Consider the following 23966-nt stretch of genomic DNA (forward strand, 5'->3'; position numbering starts at 1 on the left):
AGAAATCAGGAAGTATTCGACAGCAACGAACAATCCATGTTTTGTTGTCTTGTAACCTGCTTTAGTATAGAGTATGCCACTGTCTCACTGTAAAGTTAGTGTCTTATGTGATAGTGATGGTCAGGTGCCGCAAAAAGAGGAATGCACGAGATAGTTGATAAACCTGATAGTCTCTTATGACATATGGATCATGCAGTGTGGATCTCATCAGAGAGTTAACTAATCGTGAAGTTGTAGCCAGCAATCAGCTGTCAGTTTTGCTAGCTAGGTAATTTTGAGTTGCAATAATGGTTATTTACAGTGCCTCAAGCTATGTTCTTTTAGGTTTGGCAAACCTAATCATCATGTCTGCATGTATGGACTATTGTGATACTATCGAAAGCTGTCACGGGCCTGCTGACACTATGTCAGACCGACAACACTACATTCATGCTTTCAACTTCAACAAGAGTGTGGAGAAACACTTGCACGATTTGGACCACTTCAAACTGTCGTGTAAAAAGCTATTAGGTAAATCCCTCAGAATTGCATTCTTTGTCAAACAAATGCCCAGAAAAGTTTTGACAGTTATTTGCATGATCAAACAAATATTTGTAAATAACTTTGTTTGACTTTTCTTGCAGAATCCTTCCCCCTTGACCAAGTGGATGGTATCTTTGTTCGCTCTGTGAAGAACTGCATTTTTTCAGAGTCTGACCCAACCCCACTCAAAGGCCCTCTGAGACTTGCGGCTGTTTCAAAGGTCATTTTACAAATTACTTCCAGGGACTAGATATTGTCAAGAAATGTGGTTTACAATGGATGTGAATTAACCTACAATAAGTGTTATAACACTGTTATAACAGCTTAATAGAAGGAGCTACTACCTATTCTAATGTAGCTTTGTTTTTCCAGGAGGTCATTGAGGGAATGTTGGGTCTAGATGTTGCAGTGTCCCAGTCAGAGGATTTCCTACAGTACTTCAGTGGTGGTAAACTTTTTCCTGGATCCAGCCCTCTGACACACAGATATGGGGGTCACCAGGTACTGTACCATCTCTATACCATTATTCATTTTTCATCACTTTTTTTTCTGTATCAATTGCTTAGTCCCTCCTAATACCACATTGAACTTTGAAGAACCTACTCGTTTATGACTAAATACTAGTGACGTTTTCTTTACTCTTTTAGTTTGGCTACTGGGCAGGTCAGTTAGGAGATGGCCGAGCACATCTCCTTGGTGAATATACGAGCAGGTCAGTAGAACTGGGAATGGATACATGACCACACAGAAGGTTGAGGTTGTAATGACAGTATTTCAACCTGCTTTGCCAGCAGGGTACACATGAGTCATCTTGTGTGTGTTCTTTCACAGAAAGGGTGAAAGATGGGAACTCCAGCTCAAAGGCTCTGGAAAGACTCCATATTCAAGGTCAAATCTACACTTTTATATTTTTATAGACCATGACCAACAGGTGTAAAATTTCTAGCCTGACCTAACAGTGAGGATTTTACAAGTTTAAGCAATTTGGTAATAGTTCCAGCTTGCTCTCTGATAGGCTAGGAGGAAGTTTTACCGTATTGCTTAGGCCCAACAAATCCTCTCAGATCTCCACAAGTGCGTAGGATCTAGGGGTTGATTTGGGATTGGGCCCAAGAAAATCTTCTGAGAAAGGTTGTCTGTTGTACTACAGGTCAGGAGATGGCCGAGCTGTGGTCCGCTCCTCAGTCAGAGAGTTCCTGTGCAGCGAGGCCATGCACTATCTGGGTGTTCCTACTAGCAGAGCTGCCAGGTAACCAGGCCAATGAGCTGCTTTGACTGCTGTCTGTCAAACACTACCCTACCATACAATTGTTTGATACAAGACAGCACTCTGATATACAACTCAAACAGAGTTTTAGCCATAGAGATAGATAAAACTCATCTTTACATCTGTGCCATTATACCATCTGTGACAGCATGGGCAGCGCCATTGACGCTACAACCCATAGGAATCCCCACCCAGTTGTCAACTTTAAAACGGTGGATGATGGCAATGTCCAATATCAATGGCAGTGTCCATGCTAAAACGGATTATATCCTTGATGAGTACCTATCTCTATGGTTTTAGCTCCCTTTCTCTCGCAAAAGAAATCTCACTCCATCCAAAAATCTCAGAAGATAAAAACACAAGACTCCAAAATGACCCCTTCATTGTTCACAATTCAATGCAGATTTCATTGTTTTAGATTGCTGCCTATTCTCAACAATGTAGTCTATGATCTTCTCAGAAAAAAGCTACTTTTAATATGAACTTGAATCAGAGTCTAGGGCTAATCCATTGGATAAACAGTGAGAGGCGCGTGCAGATGGCCTAGATTGCTAACATCAACACACAGAACAGACAGGTAGATACAACAGTAGGGTTGAGTTCAGAGGAAGCTGGTGGGAGGAGCTATAGGAGGATGGGCTCATTGTAATGGCTGGAATGGAATCAATGGAATGGAGTGAAACATTGTGTTTGGTACCATTTCCATGTGTTTGGTACCATTCCATTGGTTCCATTCCAGCCGTTACAATGAACCTGTCCTCCTGTATCTCCTCCCACCAGCCTCCTCTGGCCGAGTTCCTGTCCGACTATATGCGCAGGCGTTGCATTGCATCAACCAATTGTTAACTGCCACGTCATTGACTGTGCAATCGGGCAGCAGGTGGCTATATCATATGATGTGGTTAGCTGATATGTTAAATACATATCCAAGCGTTATAAGGTCTGGCATGCGTCAGCAATGTAGTCGGGCAGGAACTCAACCTGGGTCGACTCAAGGACCTTTAATGTTATCATCCAGATCACTTCTTCTGTTCCAGCCATCAGCTGTTTCAACATGGTTGAGATCAAATCAAATGTTATTGGTCACATACACATGTTTAGCAGATGTTATTGCGGATGTAACGAAATGCTTGTGTTTCTAGCTCCAGCAGTGAGGTTATATCTAACAAGTAATATCTAACAATTTCACAACAATACACACACATCTGAAGTAAAGGAATGTAATTAAGAATATATAAATATTTGGACGAGCAACATCGGAGCGGCATAGACTAAGATACAGTAGAATAGAATACAGTATAGACATGATATGAGTAATACAAAATATGTCAACATTGTTAAAGTGACTAGTGTTCCATTATAAATGTGAGACTGGACATGTTGACAGTTGTTCAATTGGGTATCATCCTTTTGGTGACAGCTAGGGGTCAAGCATGTTTTGGGTTAAGCTTTGAGTGTGGGATCAATGTAAACTTGGAAGAGGGGGTATGTAGTGTCGTGTCTTTGGCTATGCCGGAATAAGTGATATGACATGCTATTCTATTAATTGATTGAGCTAATCATGTAAATGTAATTAACTAGCGAGTCGGTCACCACGAAATAATATTTATAGAGCTGTTATCTTCCGAATAAACTCTTAAAGACCTAGTAATATTTTACATCAATAGCAGTCAATATCAATCGTCGTCTTAATTCAGTCTAATCTGAAAGTTGTAAATTCTTGGTTATCTGCACGAACCCTGGCTAACAATTTGAATCAGCAATACAAAATTGGGTTTAATTATTTATTTACTAAATACCTAACTAATCACACAGAATTACACATACACATAATTAAATCATAACTTGATTACAAATCACGTCATAAAGGAAAACATCCCTAGCGGGCGGAACAGATATGACAGCTTGTTACACATAGGAAAAGGGCTGGGTTTGAGTGAAAGAGCGGGAAGACTGAGGGACACAGGGAGAAGCTGTGCTATCGTTAATATAGTATCTGATGCATTCTAAATTACCGCCCATTTGGAAAAGGAAAATGCAATAAATATTTACTCTGAGCTGCGCTTCGGTAGGTTGGTGGTAGATGGAAGGCCGTGTTGCCAAATAGAGTCCTTTGAAGAATGAGAATGTCTCTGGTTGTCAATTGTAGTAACGTCGTTGGGTGATAGACGGGATACTCTGTCTGTTCCTTCCCAACCCTTGTTGCATCTGCTGTTGCTAACTCAACGGCTAGGAGGTATCACTTCTGTAGTGAATAAGAGTTCAACTTTCATACCATTCGCAACCAAATCTCACGCTGATGTTGGCTTCGTTCTGTAGTTATTATCTGAACCATTTTGACATAGGACCTTCGTCCAAAAACTTTGGAACAGGAGGTTATATTGTCGTCAAGGGTTTATATAGGAAGGGGGAGGAGGGCGTGTTTGAAAATGTTTATAGCCCATGTCCCTTCACAGGGGCGGCCCACTAATTGAGCAGAGCCCTGTCTTATGAAAACCCAATTCTCACATTTTAGAAGCTAAAATCACATTTCATCCCATCACAAATAATTTCATATTCGAACATTTAAATTGAACAACAATTCCATGTGAATCCGATAAGTCTGATGTGTAGACTTTCCACTGTAGAGTTCATGTCATCTTATCATTGATGAGAATGTCTCAGATGACAACCGAACTGACATCATATTCATTAAGTACCACCGCATATGTTCAATTGTTCGGATTACCAGAATATAGTTAATTTCCCCCCACCTTCTGATGTTCCCAGAATCTCTATGTTAACCAAGGTTTTTGCAAATGTAACATCAGTAGGGTAGAGAGAGGAAAAAGGGGGAGAAGAGGTATTTATGACTGTCATAAACCTACCCCCCAGGCCAACGTCATGACTGTAGTGTCGGTTGCTATGCAGACATTTTTCAGTTTATTCTTTGTTGTAAAATGTGTTGCTTTTATCTCCAAGCCTTATTGTAAGTGAAGAGGCAGTGTGGAGGGACCAGTTCTACAATGGGAAAGTAAAGAAGGAGAGAGGTAAGGGCGTGACAAGATCAGCTGTGTCCTTACTCTCTATCTTAAGGGCAACCTCCCCTTTTGCTACTCAATGTGCAGACTCATGCACATCATAGATTTTTATAGGTTAAATATGTTATTTGGAAGTTCATATTTTTTTAATCATGTGAAGCATGTAAATAATGTGTAACCTAAAGGTATTAAATATTTGTATTTAAAAAAATATATATATATATATACAGTATGTTATTTGGCACTGTTGACTGGTTTGACCCAGGGATTTTGACCCGGCTGGACACAGGGATTTTTACATTTTTGGTATGATACTTCATATGGTAAAAGCGTGTGCCAAGCCATGTTTTCTTGCACTAACACTCCCACTTGTCTTTTCTTACTAGCAAGGACTTTACTGATAGCATCTTTATTGCGGAAAAATGTGCTTACTGTGACATGAGATATGTGGTTGATTAACCTAGCTATCTTAAGATGAATGCGCCAACTGAAAGTCGCACTGGATAAGAGCGTCTGCTAAATGACTCAAATGTAAATGTATATTTTCCCTTCCTGCCGTAATCTTTGGATGCTCTCTCCCCAGGAGCGGTTGTCCTGCGGCTGGCCACGTCATGGTTCCGGATCGGATCATTGGAGGTTCTGGCTAAAGCTGAAGAACTTGACCTTTTAAGGTTAGCATTACACAGATCTTCTTTTTTTGTGAACAACTATTTATTTGACTTATTTCTTTCCTCGTGAAGGGCTCAGATCATAGACCGGTGTCTATACATAATAACATTCAAAATAATACAGAAACAAAGAATTGACATACTGTATCAGAATACACATATTATAAATGGATCACCGTGAAATTGACAGCTGGAGTGTATAGGGAATCTTTCTAACTCTGGACATGAAATGTTTTCATTTTCAGGAAACTGTTGGACTTTGTGATACAGGAGCATTTTCCTTCCATTGATTCAAATGATCCAGGCAAGTATTTGGTGAGTGATGAGAAGTCTATTTTCAATGTTTGTGTTTTTTCTACATTTTCAATAGGCCTATTTTATAATCATGAGGGGAAAACTAAACCTCATTATTAGTTACACTAATGCTCTGTTGAAAAGACCTGTAAAAACAACAGCATACAGTGCCTTCGGGAAAGTATTCAGACCCCTTGACTTTTTCCACATTTTGTTACGTTACAGCCTTATTCTAAAAGTTATGAAATAGTTTTTCCCCTCATCAATCTACACACTACCCCATAATGTCAAAGCAAAAACTTTTTTTTTGCGGAACCCCCCCCAAAAAACAGATATTACATTTACATAAGTATTCAGACCCTTTACTTAGTACTTTGTTGAAGCACCTTTGGCAGTGATTACAGCATTGAGTCTTCTTGGGTATGACGCTACAAGCTTGGCACACCTGTATTTGGGGAGTTTCTCCCATTCTTCTCTGCAGATCTTCTCAAGCTCTGTCAGGTTGGATGGGGAGCGTCTCTGCACAGCTATTTTCAGGTCTCTCCAGAGATGTTCGATCAGGTTCAAGTCCAGGCTCTGGCAAGGCCACTCAAGGACATTCAGACACTTCTCCCGAAGCCACTCCTGCGTTGTCTTGGTTGTGTGCTTAGGGTCGTTGTCCTGTTGGCAGGTAAACCTTCGTCCCAGTCTGAGGTCCTGAGCACTCTGGAGCAGATTTTCATTAAGGATCTCTCTGTACTTTACTCCGTTCATCTTTCCTTCGATCCTGACTAGTGTTCCAGTCCCTGCCGCTGAAAAACATCCCCACAGCATGATGCTGCCACCACCATGCTTCACCGTAGGGATGGTGCCAGGTTTCCTCCAGATGTGACGCTTGGCATTCAGGCCGAAGTTTTCAATCTTGGTTTCATCAGACCAGAGAATCTTGTTTCTCATGGTCTGAGAGTCTGTAGGTGCCTTTTGGTAAACTCCAAGGAGTGGCTTTCGTATGACCACTCTACCACCTTGATTGCTCAGTTTGGCTGGGCAGCCAACTCTATGAAGTCTTGATGGTTCCAAACGTCTTCCATTTCAGAATGATGGAGGCTACTATGTTCTTGGGGATTGTCAATCCTGCAGAAATGTTTTGGTACCCTTCCCGAGATCTCTGCCTCCACACTAGTGGTGTGAAGTACAAAAGTAAAAAATACTTTAAAATACTACTTAAGTATTTTTGGGGGTATCTGTACTTTACTTTGCTATTTATCTTTTTGACAAATTTTACTTTACTACATTCTTAAAGAAAATAATGTACTTTTAACTCCATCCATTTTCCCTGACACCCAAAAGTACTCGTTACATTTTGAATGCTGAGCAGGAAAAGAAAATGGTCCAATTCACAAACTTATCAAGCGAACATCCCTGGTCATCCCTACTGCCGCTGATCTGGTGGACTCACTAAACAGAGAACATCCCTGGTCATCCCTACTGCCGCTGATCTGGTGGACTCACTAAACACAAATGCTTTGTTTGTCTGAGTGATGGAGTGTGCCCCTGGCTATCCATAAATAAATAAAAAACAAGAATAGTGCCATATGGTTGTCTTAATATAAGGAATTTGAAATGATACTTGATACTTAAGTATGTTTTAGCAATTACAGTTACTTTTGATACTTAAGTATATTTAAAACCAAATATTTTTAGACTTTTACTCAAGGAGTATTTTTGAGTAATTTTCTATGAAGGTATCTTTACTTTTACTCAAGTATGACAATTGGGTACTTTTTCCACCACTGCTTGACACAATCCTGTCTCAGAGCTCTACGGACAATTTTTTCGACCTCATGGCTTGGTTTTTGCTCTGATATGCACTGTCAACTGTGGGACTTTATATAGACAGGTGTGTGCCTTTCCAAATCATGTCCAGTCAATTGAAATTACCACAGGTGGACTCCAATCAAGTTGTAGAAACATCTCAAGGATGATCAATGGAAACAGGATGCACCTGAGCTCAATTTCGAGTCTAATAGAAAGGGTCTGAATACTTATGTAAATAAGGTATTTCTGTTTTCGCTTTGTCCTTATGGGGTATTGTGTGTATATTGCTGAGGCAAATGTTTTATACATTTGTAATACATTTTAGAATAAGGCTGTAACGTAACAAAATGTGGAAAAAGTCAAGGGGTCTAAATACTTTTCCGAAGGCATTGTAGCTCACTCTAGGACTGATGTGACTCTATCACGCTGAATACTCAAAAGATAAAGTGCCTCTAATTATTTCTGAACCTCTCTTCATCATCTTGGCCTACAATGGTCTAATTTGCCTTTGAGCTTTGTTAATAATTGACATTTAGGCTTCGATACAGTGGGGCAAAAAAGTATTTAGTCAATTGTGCAAGTTCTCCCACTTAAAAAGATGAGAGAGGCCTGTAATTTTCATCATAGATACACTTCAACTATGACAGACAAAATGAGAAAAAAATCCAGGATTTGTAGGATTTTTTATGAATTTATTTGCAAATTATGGTGGAAAATAAGTATTTGGTCACCTACAAACAAGCAAGATTTCTGGCTCTCACAGACCTTTAAGAGGCTCCTCTGTCCTCCACTCGTTACCTGTATTAATCACCTGTTTGAACTTGTTATCAGTATAAAAGACACCTGTCCACAACCTCAAACAGTCACACTCCAAACTCCACTATGGCCAAGACCAAAGAGCTGTCAAAGGACACCAGAAACAAAATTGTAGACCTGCACCAGGCTGGGAAGACTGAATCTGTAATAGGTAAGCAGCTTGGTTTGAAGAAATCAACTGTGGGAGCAATTATTAGGAAATGGAAGACATACAAGACCACTGATAATCTCCCTCGATCTGGGGCTCCACGCAAGATCTCACCCCGGGGGGTCAAAATGATGACAAGAACGGTGAGCAAAAATCCCAGAACCACACGGGGGGACCTAGTGAATGACCTGCAGAGAGCTGGGACCAAAGTAACAAAGCCTACCATCAGTAACACACTACGCCGCCAGGGACTCAAATTATGCAGTGCCAGACGTGTCCCCCTGCTTAAGCCAGTACATGTCCAGGCCCGTCTGAAGTTTGCTAGAGAGCATTTGGATGATCCAGAAGAAGATTGGGAGAATGTCATATGGTCAGATGAAACCAAAATACAACTTTTTGGTAAAAACTCAACTCGTCGTGTTTGGAGGACAAAGAATGCTGAGTTGCATCCAAAGAACACCATACCTACTGTGAAGCATGGGGGTGGAAACATCATGCTTTGGAGCTGTTTTTATGCAAAGGGACGACTGACCCGTGTAAAGAAAAGAATGAATGGGGCCATGTAACGTGAGATTTTAAGTGAAAACCTCCTTCCATCAGCAAGGGCATTGAAGATGAAACGTGGCTGGGTCTTTCAGCATGACAATGATCCCAAACACACCGCCCGGGCAACGAAGGAGGGGCTTCGTAAGAAGCATTTCAAGGTCCTGGAGTGGCCTAGCCAGTCTCCAGATCTCAACCCCATAGAAAATCTTTGGAGGGAGTTGAAAGTCCGTGTTGCCCAGCAACAGCCCCAAAACGTCACTGCTCTAGAGGAGATCTGCATGGAGGAATGGGCCAAAATACCAGCAACATTGTGTGAAAACCTTGTGAAGACTTACAGAAAACATTTGACCTCTGTCATTGCCAACTAAGGGTATATAACAAAGTATTGAGATAAACGTTTGTTATTGACCAATACTTATTTTCCACCATAATTTGCAAATAAATTCATTAAAAATCCTACAATGTGATTTTCTGGATTTTTTTCTTCTCATTTTGTCTGTCATAGTTGAAGTGTACCTATGATGAAAATTACAGGCCTCTCTCATCTTTTTAAGTGGGGGAACTTGCACAATTGGTGGCTGACTAAATAGTTTTTTGCCACACTGTACACTACTTAACTACTACTTACCGGATCAATGATCAAAGTATATAATGCTCAAACATGAAATATTTTATACTGAACATGTGTTTTCAATCTGTATATTTTTGTGCATGCTGATTTTTGTTGTGTGTGGCCTCAGATATTTTACTCCAGGGTTGTGAATGAGACCGCTCACCTCATTGCCCAGTGGATGTCTATTGGCTTTGCACATGGTGAGTGGTACTTCTTATGACAAATTACTGCACTTCAGAAAAATAATGCACTTGAATCCAATCAAATTTGATATTGACGTTATCGGTCACAATTACAATATTAGGAGCAGTTTATAAGTCCAAATACACTCTTCTTAGTGATTTATGAGAAATACGAATCTGTGAAATGGCACTATTCTAACATGCAGTATGCACAAAATTCCATTCTGTTCATACTGTACGGTGGTTAACTTTGTGTTTATATAGTATTTCATTACCCTAACAGGAGTATGCAACACTGATAACTTCAGCCTACTGTCTATCACCATTGACTATGGACCGTTTGGCTTTATGGAGGCCTACAACCCAAGTATGTACATTCATGCATATACTGCCCTTTCAGGACATATTGATATCTAATGTTATTCATATTGGCCCACTGTTTCTGTCATTTTGTACCTACAGGTTTCTATTTCTTTTTCATATGTTGAACAGAATGCCTGTTGGTAGCCGATTTGTTTTTACAGTAGCGAAGAAGTGAAGAGAAACCTTCATATCACTTAATTTCATTAAAGCTTACGTGGTACGCGTGTAGCTAGCGTTAGCGCAACGACTGGACATCTATGGTAACATCTATGGTAACACCAGTTAGCATTGGCTCGCGAAACTACCTCTAACTTCATTCATACTGAATGCAGAGACATAAAAATGGTATCCATGAGTTTATCTGGCTCTGGGGAGGTGAATATGAATCCCGAAGTATCCCTTTAATGTTTAGGTATCACATATCATGTAAGCTTTAATCAAATAAGTGATAAGAGTAGTGTGCAGGTTTATTTTTTCTTTGAAGAGGTCGTAATTTTACCACACACCTCCAATGAGAAGTGCTTTTTGGAATTTGAATCACTAGTGTTGAAGTAGGAAACTGATATTTTCAGATTTTGTCCCCAACACATCTGATGAGGAGGGGAGGTATAGTATCGGAGCTCAGGCCAATGTTGGTCTGTTCAACCTGGAGAAACTCCTAGAAGCCCTAACTCCAGTGCTGACCATAGAACAGAGGCAAGGGTAAGCATGGGAAGGGTTATACGAACTGTTCTGACAAGTATAACCCCAACTTATTTTTAAACAATTCTGAAATGTGGTATCGGTTTGCACGTCAGAAAAGTACATCATTACTTTCCCATGACATTTGTTTGTCAGAGGATGTTGGGGAGTGTACACTGACAGTACATTGTTTTGTTTTTTTATTTTAAGGGCTGGGCTAGTACTGAAAAGGTACCCACATATATACCAGATGAGGTAATTTATCTCCCTCTCTCTCTCTCTCTCTCTCTCTCTCTCTCTCTCTCTCTCTAAATTTCTCTGGGTTGTGTGTGCATTTGAATATGTCTGTAAGTTCCCTTTTTCCTCCAAATATTCTGATCAACTTTATCATTCCAGGTTTCACCAACTGTTCAAGGCAAAGTTAGATTTACTTGGCGAGGAGGAGGAGGATGAATATCTCATTGCATTTCTGCTTAAGGCAAGTGGTTCATTGCTCTAAGATTCCGTGTGTGTGTGTCCATCTCTGATCCTGTGAGTAACCCTTTGACCTGATGTTGGTATATTGTCCCTGTCCAGTGCATTTTATTGGCTGTCTTTCTCTCTCTCCTGTGTCTCTGATTGGCTTCATCCTCCTCAGCTGATGGAGGAGACAGGTGCAGACTTCACCATGACCTTCAGACAGCTGAGTGAAGCCTCAATGCAGCAGCTTCACAACATGTCTAACTTACAGGTCATACATATTGCTTATTAACCCTTTACAAACAATCACAAGAGAATATACTACTGACTAACAACTACATTATAGGGGTAATCTGCAATTGCTACATCCATTTTTTGACTTTTTAAATGAGATATATATATATAGCCATTGATTTCTTGAAGATGCGTTGTTTTTCAAATTGTAGATTGCCCCTTAAAGAACTAAAGTCCTCTCCTCTTTCATCCCTGTTAGGTGATGTGGGCCCTGCAGAACCTGGCTTCGCATAAGATGTACCCCGAGTGGGTCAGCATGTATCTGCATAGATTAAAAAGGTATGTACAATAGGAATGGACTGTTATCATACATTTGGTTAATATGCTTTTTATGACCTCAGTTTCTCCCAAATATTCTGATGACTCATTACTCAACTGTGTCCCATATTTGGGGGACTTTGAGCAGTTCTGCAACGCTTCCAACTGACATTTCGGTTTACAAAACGCTCGGTGAACGTTGTTGGGTCCCATGTTTTAAAATAGTGCCGATATTGTACCGTCACTAAGTATGATCATATTTATTTTAGTTAAGAAATGTGAAACCTTCTAGTAAGTGGTTTGATTGTTACTATATTTTGAAAGCATTTGTCATTTCTAGCCCCATTGCCCAACTTTTGTTGAATTGGAAGAATTTTTATGATTTTTCATATTATTGATGCAATGTCATTGAGCTTGTGTCCTCTAAAGTGGGTACACTTCAGCAATGTAGAACTTTTTAGCAGAAAGGAGAGTTCCAGACCCTTCTAAAACTATGCAATATTACCAGTTATTGTTTATGGCCATTCAGGAAAAGTAATTACGTTTGGGTATGTCTCTTTAGGGCAAACGTTTTATTTCTGCCTATCATTCAACTGGCTCGATTAACATTAGTCTCACAGATTCATGGCATAATGTCAGATGATTGATTCTTTGTTTTTAATGGCTCAGGCAGGGAGGTGATTCTGATGAGGATCGTCAACACAGGATGAAAAGTAAGCAGTCGCCACGGGAACGCCGACAGATTGACCTGATAAGCACGCTCCAGTCCTCTGACAGATTATGCAGTCCTCTCCTACTGAATAAGGGCAAGGATGAAAGGGGACCTTTTGCAAATAATCTTGTTTGTTATTGAGTTATTTGTGTTGCTTGGTAGAACGAAATAAACCATTTACATCTGAGATGATCAAACTTTCCACAGGGATCAATCCCAGATACGTGCTGCGAAACTGGATGGCAGAGTCTGCAATACGGAAGGCTGAGGGGAATGATTTCTCAGAGGTAAATTGTTTGAACTACATTGAAATACAGGTTGTATTGTACGTAGGATGCAAACAGGCAAAACATTAGTACTTGATTCTGCCACTATTTTGCACTGGACTAAAACAGTACCTGACATATTTAAAACAACCATAAGATTACCTTTACTTACTATGTACTCTGATCAATAGGTGGAGCTGCTGCAGCGGATACTGGCACAACCCTACCTCACACAGGACGCAGCAGAGGAGGCTGGTTATGCAGCACAACCCCCATGGTGGGCCCAGGGGTTAAATGTCAGCTGTTCATCATGAGGGATGCCTCTGCCCCAATGACAGGACATATATTTGCAGTGTATTCAGAATGTGTTCAGTGCAAAACATTTATCTTGAACACGTCATTCAGGATAACCAGTATCTGCATTGTTTAGCAACGGATGTTTGACTTTTCACAATTATCTTTCTAGCTATCGTGGTGGAACTATACATTTAGTTCAGTGCACACAAAAAAACATTCATGCAACTGTTGGATGACCAGAACCCTGATTGCTGACCTCATGTGATTCAAGATAAAGGAAAGGGCACAGACGCAATTTTGCAAACACTCATAAAATGTAATGACATTTCATTCATAATACAGTCATGCTGAGCAACATTACCCTTTCATTTTTTAGAAAACAGTCTTGCTCCCCTCCAAGGCGCATTTAAACAGTAATACTCTAGCCTTGAGGAAATGCTTCCACTTTTCAACCTCATTCATCCATCACCATACCAGTCTGTCTATATGTGTGAAAACTGCATGTTTCTACATTCTGTGGTTAAACAGATATGGGTCCATTTAAAAAAAAGAATACCCTATGACAGATTAGAGTGAATCTTAAGCATTTGATAGTGTAAAACTTATTTTCCCTTTGCAATTTTCAAAATACACCCCACCCCCCTAGGGAATAGGGTGCCATGTGGGACTTAGCCCTTTACCAGCAAATGTTATTGAACACAAGGTGTATAGGTACTTTGTAGAAAGTACAAATAAAAAGAGGGCAGAAGCTCCCGCTCACAGTCCTCCCAAGTATACACAACCAAATGTGAGTAATTTATTGCTCAGAATATACTAAATTCTGTGTAGTGTTTACCAAATCACTGAGCCATAATTTGGTAGAGAGAACTTCCTTTTTTCCAAAATGAGACACACTTGTTGGGGCTTGGTTAATCTGTTTAGGGTTTGAGACTCCCAGGATGATCAGAGGCAGGTCTGGGTCAATTGAAGTCTCCAGAAATTCAGAGAGGATCCTAAAAATTCCATACCAATAACCATGCAGGTTAGAGAATAGGACAAAGCAGTGGAGTAATGTACCCTCCACAGCATGACATATCACATAGGGGAGGTATCAGGAAATAGCCTATGCAGCTTAGTTTTGGAATAATGTAATCTGTAAGATCTTGAAATGTATCAGACAAGATCAAGGTACTTGAGGTGTGGCCATCCTCCCAGTCTGCAACAGAAATGACAGTGGCTAGTTCTTCCTCCCATTTTGCCTTATTGGCATCTGTTTAGGGTGTGATTATTATTTGACCATTTATGGACATTTGAACATCTTGGCCATGTTCTGTTATCTCCACCCGGCACAGCCAGAAGAGGACTGGCCACCCCTCATAGCCCGGTTCCTCTCTAGGTTGCGTCCTTTCCAGGGAGTTTTTCCTAGCCACTGTGCCTCTACACCTGCATTGCTTGCTGTTTGGGGTTTTAGGCTGGGTTTCTGTACAGCAGATATCAGCTGATGTAAGGGCAATATAAATACATTTTAATGTGAAAAGTCAGAGATATGTTTGGCTGTGTGGTTGGACATATTTTGATACATCCATCAAACATGGAAGGTTTAGCATTTTCAAATGTAGGTAGATGTTTTAAGAGGAATTTGTATCAGAAAAAGTTATTTCTGGGTAGATTATAGGTTCCCTCAGCAAATCAGAGGCCAAGGGCATGTGCGTATATTACACACACCCCTAAAGTTGACACCTACTCATTCCAGGTTGTTATTTTTTAAAACATTTTTTCTACATTGTGGAATAGTGAAGACAAGAATATGAAATGTAGTGTTAAAAAAACAAAATATATTCTTCAAAGTAGCTATCCTTTGCACGCTATTGGCATTCTCTCAACCAGGTTCATGAGGTAGTCACCTGGAATGCATTTCAATTAACAGGCGTGCTTTGAGTTATTTTGTGGAATTGCTTTCTTTGAGCCAATCAGTTGTGTTGTGACAAGGTAGGGATGGTATACAGAAAACCCTATTTGGTTAAGTCCATATTATGGCAACAGCGCAAATAAGCAATCCATTACTTTAGAACATGAAATACTTGGAAAGTTTCTTCAAGTGCAGTCGCAAAAACCATCAAGCGCTATGAAACTGGCTCCTATGAAGACCGCCACAGAACAGACAGAGTTACCTCTTCTGCAGAGGATAAGTCGAGTTAACTGCACCTCAGATTGCAGCCCAAATAAATGCTAGAGTTCAAGAAACAGAACCATCTGAACGTTAACTGTTCAGAGACTGCGTGAAATCAGGCCTTCATGGTTGAACTGCTGCAAAGAAACCACTACTAAAGGACACCAATAAGAAGAGACTTGCTTGGGCCAAGAAGCAGGAGCAGACTAAACCTGTCGAAATCAGTCCTTTGGTTGGATGAGTTTGGTTCCAACCGCCATTGTCTTTGAGACGCAAAGTAGGTGAACAGATCTTTGCATGTGTAGTTCCCACTGCAAAGGATGGAAGTCTGATGGTGCTTTGCTGCTAAGTCTGATTTATTTAGAATTCAAGGCTGACAAAACCAGTGGCTACCACAACATTCTACAGTGATAAGCCATCCCATCTGGTTTGCACTTAGTGGGACTATAATTTGTTTTTCAACAGGACAATGACCCTGGCTGTGTAAGGGCTATTTGACCAAGAAGGAGTGTGATTGTGTGCTGCATCAGCCGACCTCAACCCAAATGAGATGGTTTGGGATGAGTTGGACCGCAGAGTGAAGGAAACGCAGCCAACAAGTGCTCAGCATGTGGGAACTCCTTCAAGACGGTTGAAAAAGCATTCATCATGAAGCTGGTTGAGTGAATGCCACGAGTGTGCAAAGCTATCATCAAGTCAAAGGATGGCTACTTTGAAGAATCTCAAATATTGATTCATTTAACATTTATGTTACTACATGATACCATGTATTATTTCATAGTTTTGATGTTGTCACCATCTCTACAATGTAGAAAATAGTACAAGTAAACAAAAACCCTTGCATAAGTAGGTGTCCAAACTTAAATGTACATAGCCCTTTACTGTCCCCATGGAGAAGCAAACCAAGACAAGCACTGTAGTCAAGTGTTTATTGTACATTTCATAAATAGTGAGTACATACATGGTGAGCTTTAAGAGTTAATTCAGAAGTGTAGAGGATTACAATAAAAGTGCATTTACTTCACTTGTTACAACGTGGACGTGAAAAATTAGCATCTTGTGTCTTTTCTGTGAAGTCCTGAGGGGGGAATAAAATGTTGCAATTTAACAAAAAGGCGACATAACATTTCAAAAGCTGCGAAAAGTGTTTTACACACGGTACTGTACAGTAGGGTTTTTACAGTAGAGGACTACCTTGTGATTGAGAAATGTGTTTCTTCTGTTTAATCAAGTCTCTGGGTCCGAGCTTAATATTACTTTCAGTGTTGTCAGGCTTGGACAAGGCCGCTTTCCACAGCTTCTCTGTAGGAACAAAAATGAAAGGGCCATTAGTCAAACATTTCAACACAAATGTTCAAATAAACTTAAATATAGCAACTGGCAAACGTTTAAAATGCTCTATGGAACCAATACAGGCTAAAAGTGGTTTACACATTACATCAATAATGCTTTGGGCTTACCTTGTTGAGATTTCTGTGCCGCGAGGTAGCATTGGTCCTGGTGTTGGTTTCTCCATTTGTCCTGAAGTGGGACAGAGACGCACACGCCAAGGTTCTCCTCATTTCGCTCCCTGATGACATCGCCATGGGGATGGCGGCGCGGCCCCCCCAACACAGCAGCGGGGGGCCGATGGGGCTCTTCACAGGAACAGTTCTTCTCCCTCAGTTTTGAGTGTGGACCCATGGGACACTTCTGGATGGATCAAGAATATATTTGACCACTTAAAAAAGGTGCACTGCAGAAAACGCACCACATTTCCAGTGGTGTAAAGTCCTTAAGTAAAAACACTTTAAAGTACTACTTATGTAGTTTAGTGTATTTGACAACTTTTACTTCATTACATTCCTAAAGAAAGTCATGTACATTTTACTCCATCCATTTTCCCTGACACCCAAGAGTAATCATTACATTGACAGGAAATTGGTCCAATCATGCTCTTTTAGAGAACATCCCTACTACCTCAGATCTGCCAGAATCACTAAACACAAATGCTTAGTTTGTAAATTATGTCTGTGTTGGTGTGCCCCTGGCCATCTGTAAATAAATAATTGTTTGCTTAATAAGGAATGTGAAATGATATACACTTTGATACTCAAGTATATTTTAAACACAATACTTCTAGACTTACTCCATTTAACAGGGTGACTTTCACTTTTACTCAAGTCAAAACAATTGGGTACTTCTTTCAACCACTGACCATTTCCTGGTTGCTAAAATTCTAATAGTTTGCCTAAATTCAGTTTGACGAAAACTAGCAAGTATAGTGTAGAGAATCATAGCACCATTAAAACAAAAATGTGGTATTTTCAGCTGGTGTATAAAACAGGAAGTAAAAAATAAACTTAATGGAAGCATAGAAAGTGTATAGGTTGGCCCTAGTCAAAAGTAGTGCACTATATATCAAATAATGTGTCATTTGCCATTGTACAACAGTGTGCAGTACTTGCCTCAGAGTGGCGCTTCATGGAGGACTGAGGCCTCCTGGGGTCCCTCAGTTTGGGCCCCGGTCCTGCCCGACAAGAACTGTTAGGTAGATTGATATTTCATGTCATTACGGTGGGAACATTCCATGTCAAACCAGCAGCAGACAAAAATACTAATTGAGATCTTGGGACAATAAGGTTCTGTCTGCAAAGCGCCGATTGGAATCATTGGCTTTAAGGTTCTAACCCCACCTTGGTTTCAATGCTGAAAGCAATTTTTCATCTTGTATTCTTTTCAGCTTGACTTGGGGTATTTAAAGTACTGTGTATGTAGAGAAAATTGAACATGACAAGGCTATGTACATATGCTATGTACAAATGCAGATTGAACCTTAGTCCCAAGTGCAACATACTGTACAAGGCATAATCCAAAGTCCGAAAGCATAAAATGTGCCATGCCACAACCAATACCTGTTCTCAGAGGTCTCACCCTCCGTCTCTTCGTTTTGTGGTCCGCTGGGAACATCTGAACCGGAACCTTTCCTCGTTACCCGCCTCCGGGCAAGGCATTTGCAGGCTGCACAAGTCTGGGCTAGGATATATTCCTCCCATGGTGGAACGGGGACCCCTTGTCGTTTTACAATCTGAGCATCCAGGCCTGGTCCTGGACTGCCAGGTCTCTTGTTTACTCTGCATTTTGTCGTCAAACATCTGGCACAGATGCGCTCCCTTTTGTGGCCACCAGAGGTCACCGTGTTCACATTGAAGGTCCGGTTAGCACAGAACTCTTGATCAGAGTAGCTCCTCCTGTCAACCTTGTCTCCGGGTCTGCATCCCTCTCCCTTAAGCCTGAGTGGAGCGGTTCTAGTGACTGAAACACAATGAGGCTCTTGGTCATGGTTTGGTTTCCGTTTGGGGCTAGACACCTTAAGTGGGCTGCCTCTGAGGATCTTGCGCTGCTCCTCAACATCAGAAGGCATCTTGCTGTGATAGTAGACGTTGCCAAAGTCACCCAGCCAGCTAGTTGAGGGACGGTATGTTGGTAACCCCCCAAAGGAGGCATCCTGATCAAGGTCACTCACCGCACCCCTCTTTTGACTGGTCTCTGGAGACATGGGCGCATTGTCCGTTTTGTTAGGACTGGATATTGCAGGTACCTCCATTACATTGGGGACCATCTCTGCCAATAAAACATTTTCATTCGAAGGGCTCTCCGCAATGGGGACTCCCTCCACTAGAGAGACCACCTCAGCCGTGGGGACCTTCTCCGCCCCAGGGACCTCAACCTCCACCATGGGGACCACCTCTGCCGTGGGGACTTCCTCCACCATGGGGACTTCCTCCATGACCACAGGGCTCAGTGCCTCCCTGTGTGGCTCCATCAGGCCCTGCTGGATCATAAACTCTGCTGACGGGACGTACGGTGCCAGAGACGCCGACCACACAGACGCCTCAATCTTCCTCAGCTCTTCTAAGTACTGCATGTCAAAGGGCAGGTGGAGGATCTTAAAATAGACACTCTTGGAGCCGTTCCCACTCAGTTCTCCGTCATCACTTGTAAATTGAGGACCATCTGCGGTGTGGCTTTGGACCACCACTCTGTAGTCCATATCGGATTCAGAATTCCCTGGTCGTTCGGCCAGTGTTTTCGTGATGAATGAGTCGCAATCGTCAAGAGCAAGGAAGTTATCTGGTCCGCCACTCGAGCATGCCCCATCCATTAGAAGTATATCCGCGCAGGCTTGCTGGAGACACTGATCCCCCTCCTCCCCAACCAAACCCATCCCCTCCTGGCCATGGAGCATCCTGCCCTGTGAGACCTTGTGGTGGAGGGAGGAGGAAGAGCAGAGCTGTACCAAGTCTTCATCGGTCGCAGACACACTGTGGGCAGTGCACAGTTCAGATGTCTCATGGGAGTGGAGGATATTTAACCCTGTGGGCGTGCTGCGGCACTCCAGCCTCAACTCCTCCACCTAAGATAAAAGATAGGATGGTATTTTGTCAGTTTACACAAATTTGCCTTATGTCATAAACTCATTACAAGACATCGAAAATATACAGAAACAGAACACCAGGAACTGTACAAGGGATAAATATGAATGACAAATTCACATCACCTCTGTCTGGAACACAAAGCTACCCTTCTGGGGTGCAGCAGACCTGGTGGAAATAGGAGTGTTGTTGGGGGTGGGTGCCAATACAACATCCTGGTAAGCTGGTGATTTAGACATCACCTCCTGCACAGCAGAGGCTGGGGATAGTGACTGGGCAGCTGTGCAACTGGTGTCGCTGGCAGATTCTGAGTTGGTTTGGACATTACTTTTCATAGATGAGTCGGCGTTAGAGAGTTTGGGGTCAGAGCGTGCTGCTCCTAATGTGGGCTCAGTCTGTACCTAGGATTAAAGGGGAATGTTGTTTTAGTACTGCTGTATACAAAATAAACACTGAATTAAGATGTGCAACATAATACATAGGTACATTGCATATTATCCATATGTACAGCCACAGTGCCTTCGGAAAGTATTCAGATCTGTTGACTTTACAACCCTTTTCTAAAATGGATTAAATAAAAATACTCTGCAATCTACACACAACACCCCATAATAAAGGAAAAACTGGTTAAGAAATGTTTGCTTTATTAAAAAAACGTAATTACATAAGTTCAGACCCTTTGCTATGAGACTCAATTTATGCTCAGGCGATTCCAGTTTCCATTGATCATCCTTGAGATGTTTCTACAACTTGATTGGAGTCCACCTGTGGTAAATTCAATTGACTGGCCATTTGGAAAGGCACACACCTTGACAGTGCATGTTAGAGCAAAAAACAAGCCAAGAGGCCAAAGGAATTGTCGGTAGAGCGCCGAGACAGGATTGTGTCGAGGCACAGATCTGGGGAAGGGTACCAAAAAATGTCTGCAGCATTGAAGGTCCCAAGAACAGTGGCCTCCATCATTCTTAAATGGAAGTTTGGAACCACCAAGACTCTTCCTAGAGCTGTCCACCCAGCCAAACTGAGAAATCAGGGGAGAAGGGCCATGGTCAGGGAGGTGACCAAGAACTCGAAGATCCCCAAAAGAGCTCCAGAGTTCCTTTGTGGAGATGGGAGAAGGACAACCATTTCTGCAGATAGCGTGCTTGGAATTTGCCAAAGGGCACCTAAAGGTAAAAGACCATGAGAAAGATTCTCTGGTCTGATGAAACCAAGATGGAAAACGTCGGCCTGAATGCCAAGCGTCACATCTGGAGGAAACCTGGCCCCATCCCTACAGTGAAGCATAGTGGTGGAAGCAGCATGCTGTGGGCATGTTTTTCAGCAGCAGGGACTGGGAGACTAGTCAGGATCGAGGGAAAGGAGCAAAAGTACAAACAGACTTAATGAAGTCCTGAGCACTCTGGAGCAGGTTCTCAGACTAGAGGGTGAACCTTCACCCCAATAGGACAACGACCCTACGCACACAGCCAAGACACCGCATGAGTGGCTTCTGTACAAGTCTCTGAATGTCCTTGAGCTGCCCAGCCAGACCCCGGACTTGAACCAGAGCGAACTACTCTGGAGAGACATGAAAACAGCTGTGCAGCAATGCTCCCCATCCAACCTGACAGAGCTTGAGGGGATCTGCAGCGAAGGCAGACACTCCCAAAAAACAGGTGTGCAAAGCTTGTAGTGTCATACGCGAGGCTGTAATCACTGCCAAAGGTGCTTCAACAAAGTTGAGTAAAGGGTCTGAATATTTTTGCAAACGTAATCTCTTTTTATAAATTAGCAAATATTTCTAAAAAAAACATTTCTTTCTTATGTGTGTAAATGGTAAAATAATATTTAGTCAACTTTAGAGTAAGGCTGTAATGTAACAAAATGTGGAAAAAGTCAGTGTCGGAATACTTTCCGGAAGCACAATACCTCAGAGTTGATCATCTCCCTGCTGGTGGCTGGGGCATTGTGCTGGTAGCGGAACCTGTGGGCATCAGTCATAGACATGTATCCATTATTATTAGTATGTAGGAGGTGATTTGAGGTAGCATCTAAAAAGCTTTGACATATAGGTGTATACATTGTATGGTATACTGATGTTTCAGAATTGTTTGGTCCATTTCACACAATCATTGGCTTGGCATACGACATTGATAATGAAAGCAATGTGAACTTAAAATACTCCAAACAACCTGCGTGCATGGTAAGCCATGGTCTGTGGGTAGTGGGTAGTGTGGTAGTGGGGGTTGATCATACGCCTGTAGTCCGCCAGGTGGAGCTGAGAGTGGGGTAGGATGTAACCCGGAGGCTCCATGTAGGGACTGGGCTGGAAGGGACTCGGTATCATCATACCATAACCTCCTGACAAACAGATTTTAATTCAAACATGGTGTCCAGCTTTACTTTAAGTGACAATTCAACTAACACATGACCTACATGACACTTAAATCTGTAAAGTGTTAGTGGACCTTATAGACCCTGGTCAAAAGTAGTGTACTATGTATAGGTATGTGTGCCATTAGTGTAATAATAGGTACCATTTAGGATAAGACAAAGGCTTTACTGGAGGTCAATACCTCCATGGTACTTACCCATCCCAGGGAAGCCGCAGTAAGGGTTGTATGGCATGGGCCACTGATAGGGTAGAGCAGAGGGGTAAAGCTGGGAAGGGAATGGCTGGGAAGGGTATGGCTGGGAAGGGTATGGCTGGGAAGGGTATGGCTGGGAAGGGTATGGCTGGGAAGGGAATGGCTGGGAAGGGAATGGCTGGGAAGGGAATGGCTGGGAAGGGAATGGCTGGGAAGGGTATGGCTGGGAAGGGTATGGCTGGGAAGGGTATGGCTGGGAAGGGTGTATGTAGAAGAATGGTCTGCTGTGCTGGATGTGGTGATGGGGCTGCTGGTGCTCAAATGACAAAGTAGATTTTTTAAATATTCACAGGATACATATTAGTGTACACAGTTCAATGACATTCTCTTGCCTTGGGTGTATTTAGTCAGATTCCGTTGCGCAACATTGTGCAAGCGGCAGGTAGCCTAGTGGTCAGAGCGTTGGACTAGTAACCGAGCTGACAAGGTAATAATCTGTCGTTCTGCCCCTTTGAGAATAAGAATGAACGGCGCAGAACTGACTTGCCTAGTTACGGAAAAGGTACGGTTTCCACACAGAATTCGATTAACAATTACATCCCAGTTAATTTGTGACAGGTGGGATTGAAACCCTGAATGGTAATCCTGTGTTGAAATCATTTGTTTGATTCCATTCTAAAACATTTAGTAGCAAATGTTTTTCAACAGAAAACATTTGTTTATTCTAAACTAAAGGAACAAAGTGGGGAGGCCTACAAGGGGTGTATTCATTACAGATTGACGCAAAACATTGTAAAGCGAAAACGAGTTGACAAATTTAAGCATGTCCTTCCCTTGTTTGCGCAGTTTGTTTCCATTGCAATAACGATTTACGGAATTTGTCCAATTTAAAAATGTTGTAAAATGTTTTACATCGAGTTTAGCAACGGACTAAGACTAATGAATATACCCAAGTCTCACAGGGGAGGAACTTCGTAACTATTAACACAGAAGGACATTCCAACAAACATCCGCTACATTCCCTCCCTTGCAATAAATGCTTACTTGCTGGTGTGGGGGCTGATCCTCGGGACGTGGAACTCCGTAAGGTCCAGGGTGACCTGGGTGTCGGGGGCCCTGGCCCGGTTGAGGTCCATGGGCTGGGTTGGGCCCACGAGGGCCCGCTCCAAATGCATGCTGGGCTGTAGACGCGGTTGTTTCCATATCTGTAGGAGAATTAAACAAAACGCAGGGTGAAGAGAAGGACATTTCCTACACAATTCAGTTCCACTTCCTCATCTCATCAATCAGTGTTGGTATTGTCTACAGTTTACCATGTATATTTGTTTGACAGAATTTTCAAAGGCTTTTGAAAGTATGTCTAAGCACACAAAGGCTTTAAGAACACTAAGGTCTTCAAATTATTACGCTAAAATTGGGGGGAGAGGCAGGCAATGAACAGATTTTACGTACTCGCAAAACGAATATAACTATCTAGGAACCAGTATGGGAGGCGTGATGGGAATTAAATAGGGAATTGAAGAGGGTTGGGCCATTGACCACGTTTTGGATATTTGTTTTAAAGAACCGATGAGCTGTACTAATTATACAAGGTGCACCTGATTCCGTTCACCCAATCAACTCGTAAAA

The 23966-nt window shown here is 41.9% G+C and overlaps 2 protein-coding genes across 8 annotated transcripts; one reads left to right on the plus strand and one right to left on the minus strand.

The window, feature by feature from the left end:
- Positions 1-15: 15 nt before the first annotated feature.
- On the plus strand, positions 16-13560 carry LOC118372026 (protein adenylyltransferase SelO-like). Of its 2 annotated transcripts, none has more exons than XM_035757754.2 (19): positions 16-510; positions 624-742; positions 895-1023; positions 1170-1234; positions 1354-1410; positions 1673-1771; positions 4751-4818; positions 5393-5480; positions 5723-5792; positions 9819-9891; positions 10157-10240; positions 10809-10938; positions 11128-11172; positions 11314-11395; positions 11555-11647; positions 11870-11949; positions 12598-12734; positions 12848-12927; positions 13098-13560. In XM_035757754.2, the coding sequence occupies exons 1-19, from the start codon at positions 288-290 to the stop codon at positions 13218-13220; spliced, it is 1845 nt and encodes a 614-aa protein (XP_035613647.1). In that variant the 5' UTR covers positions 16-287; the 3' UTR covers positions 13221-13560. The 2 variants fall into 2 exon arrangements, with proteins under 2 accessions (XP_035613647.1, XP_035613657.1); XM_035757764.2 differs by having other exon boundaries at positions 19-510; positions 12598-12641.
- Positions 13561-16267: 2707 nt separating this feature from the next.
- LOC118372054 (uncharacterized) lies at positions 16268-23942 on the minus strand. 6 transcript variants are annotated; one of them, XM_052504898.1, is made up of 11 exons: positions 23790-23942; positions 23382-23542; positions 22341-22383; positions 21942-22110; positions 21679-21733; positions 19893-20168; positions 18247-19748; positions 17800-17875; positions 16813-17044; positions 16547-16654; positions 16268-16430 (listed from the first exon to the last, which is right to left on the minus strand). In XM_052504898.1, exons 2-11 carry the CDS (start codon positions 23538-23540, stop codon positions 16402-16404), a joined length of 2649 nt encoding a protein of 882 aa, XP_052360858.1. In that variant the 5' UTR covers positions 23541-23542; positions 23790-23942; the 3' UTR covers positions 16268-16401. The 6 variants fall into 6 exon arrangements, with proteins under 6 accessions (XP_052360858.1, XP_052360850.1, XP_052360847.1 ...); XM_052504890.1 differs by having other exon boundaries at positions 22341-22644; XM_052504887.1 differs by having other exon boundaries at positions 22341-22647.
- Between the last annotated feature and the right edge of the window lie 24 nt (positions 23943-23966).

The sequence above is a fragment of the Oncorhynchus keta genome, chromosome 4 (assembly GCF_023373465.1).
Source record: "Oncorhynchus keta strain PuntledgeMale-10-30-2019 chromosome 4, Oket_V2, whole genome shotgun sequence".
Lineage (NCBI taxonomy): Eukaryota > Metazoa > Chordata > Actinopteri > Salmoniformes > Salmonidae > Oncorhynchus > Oncorhynchus keta.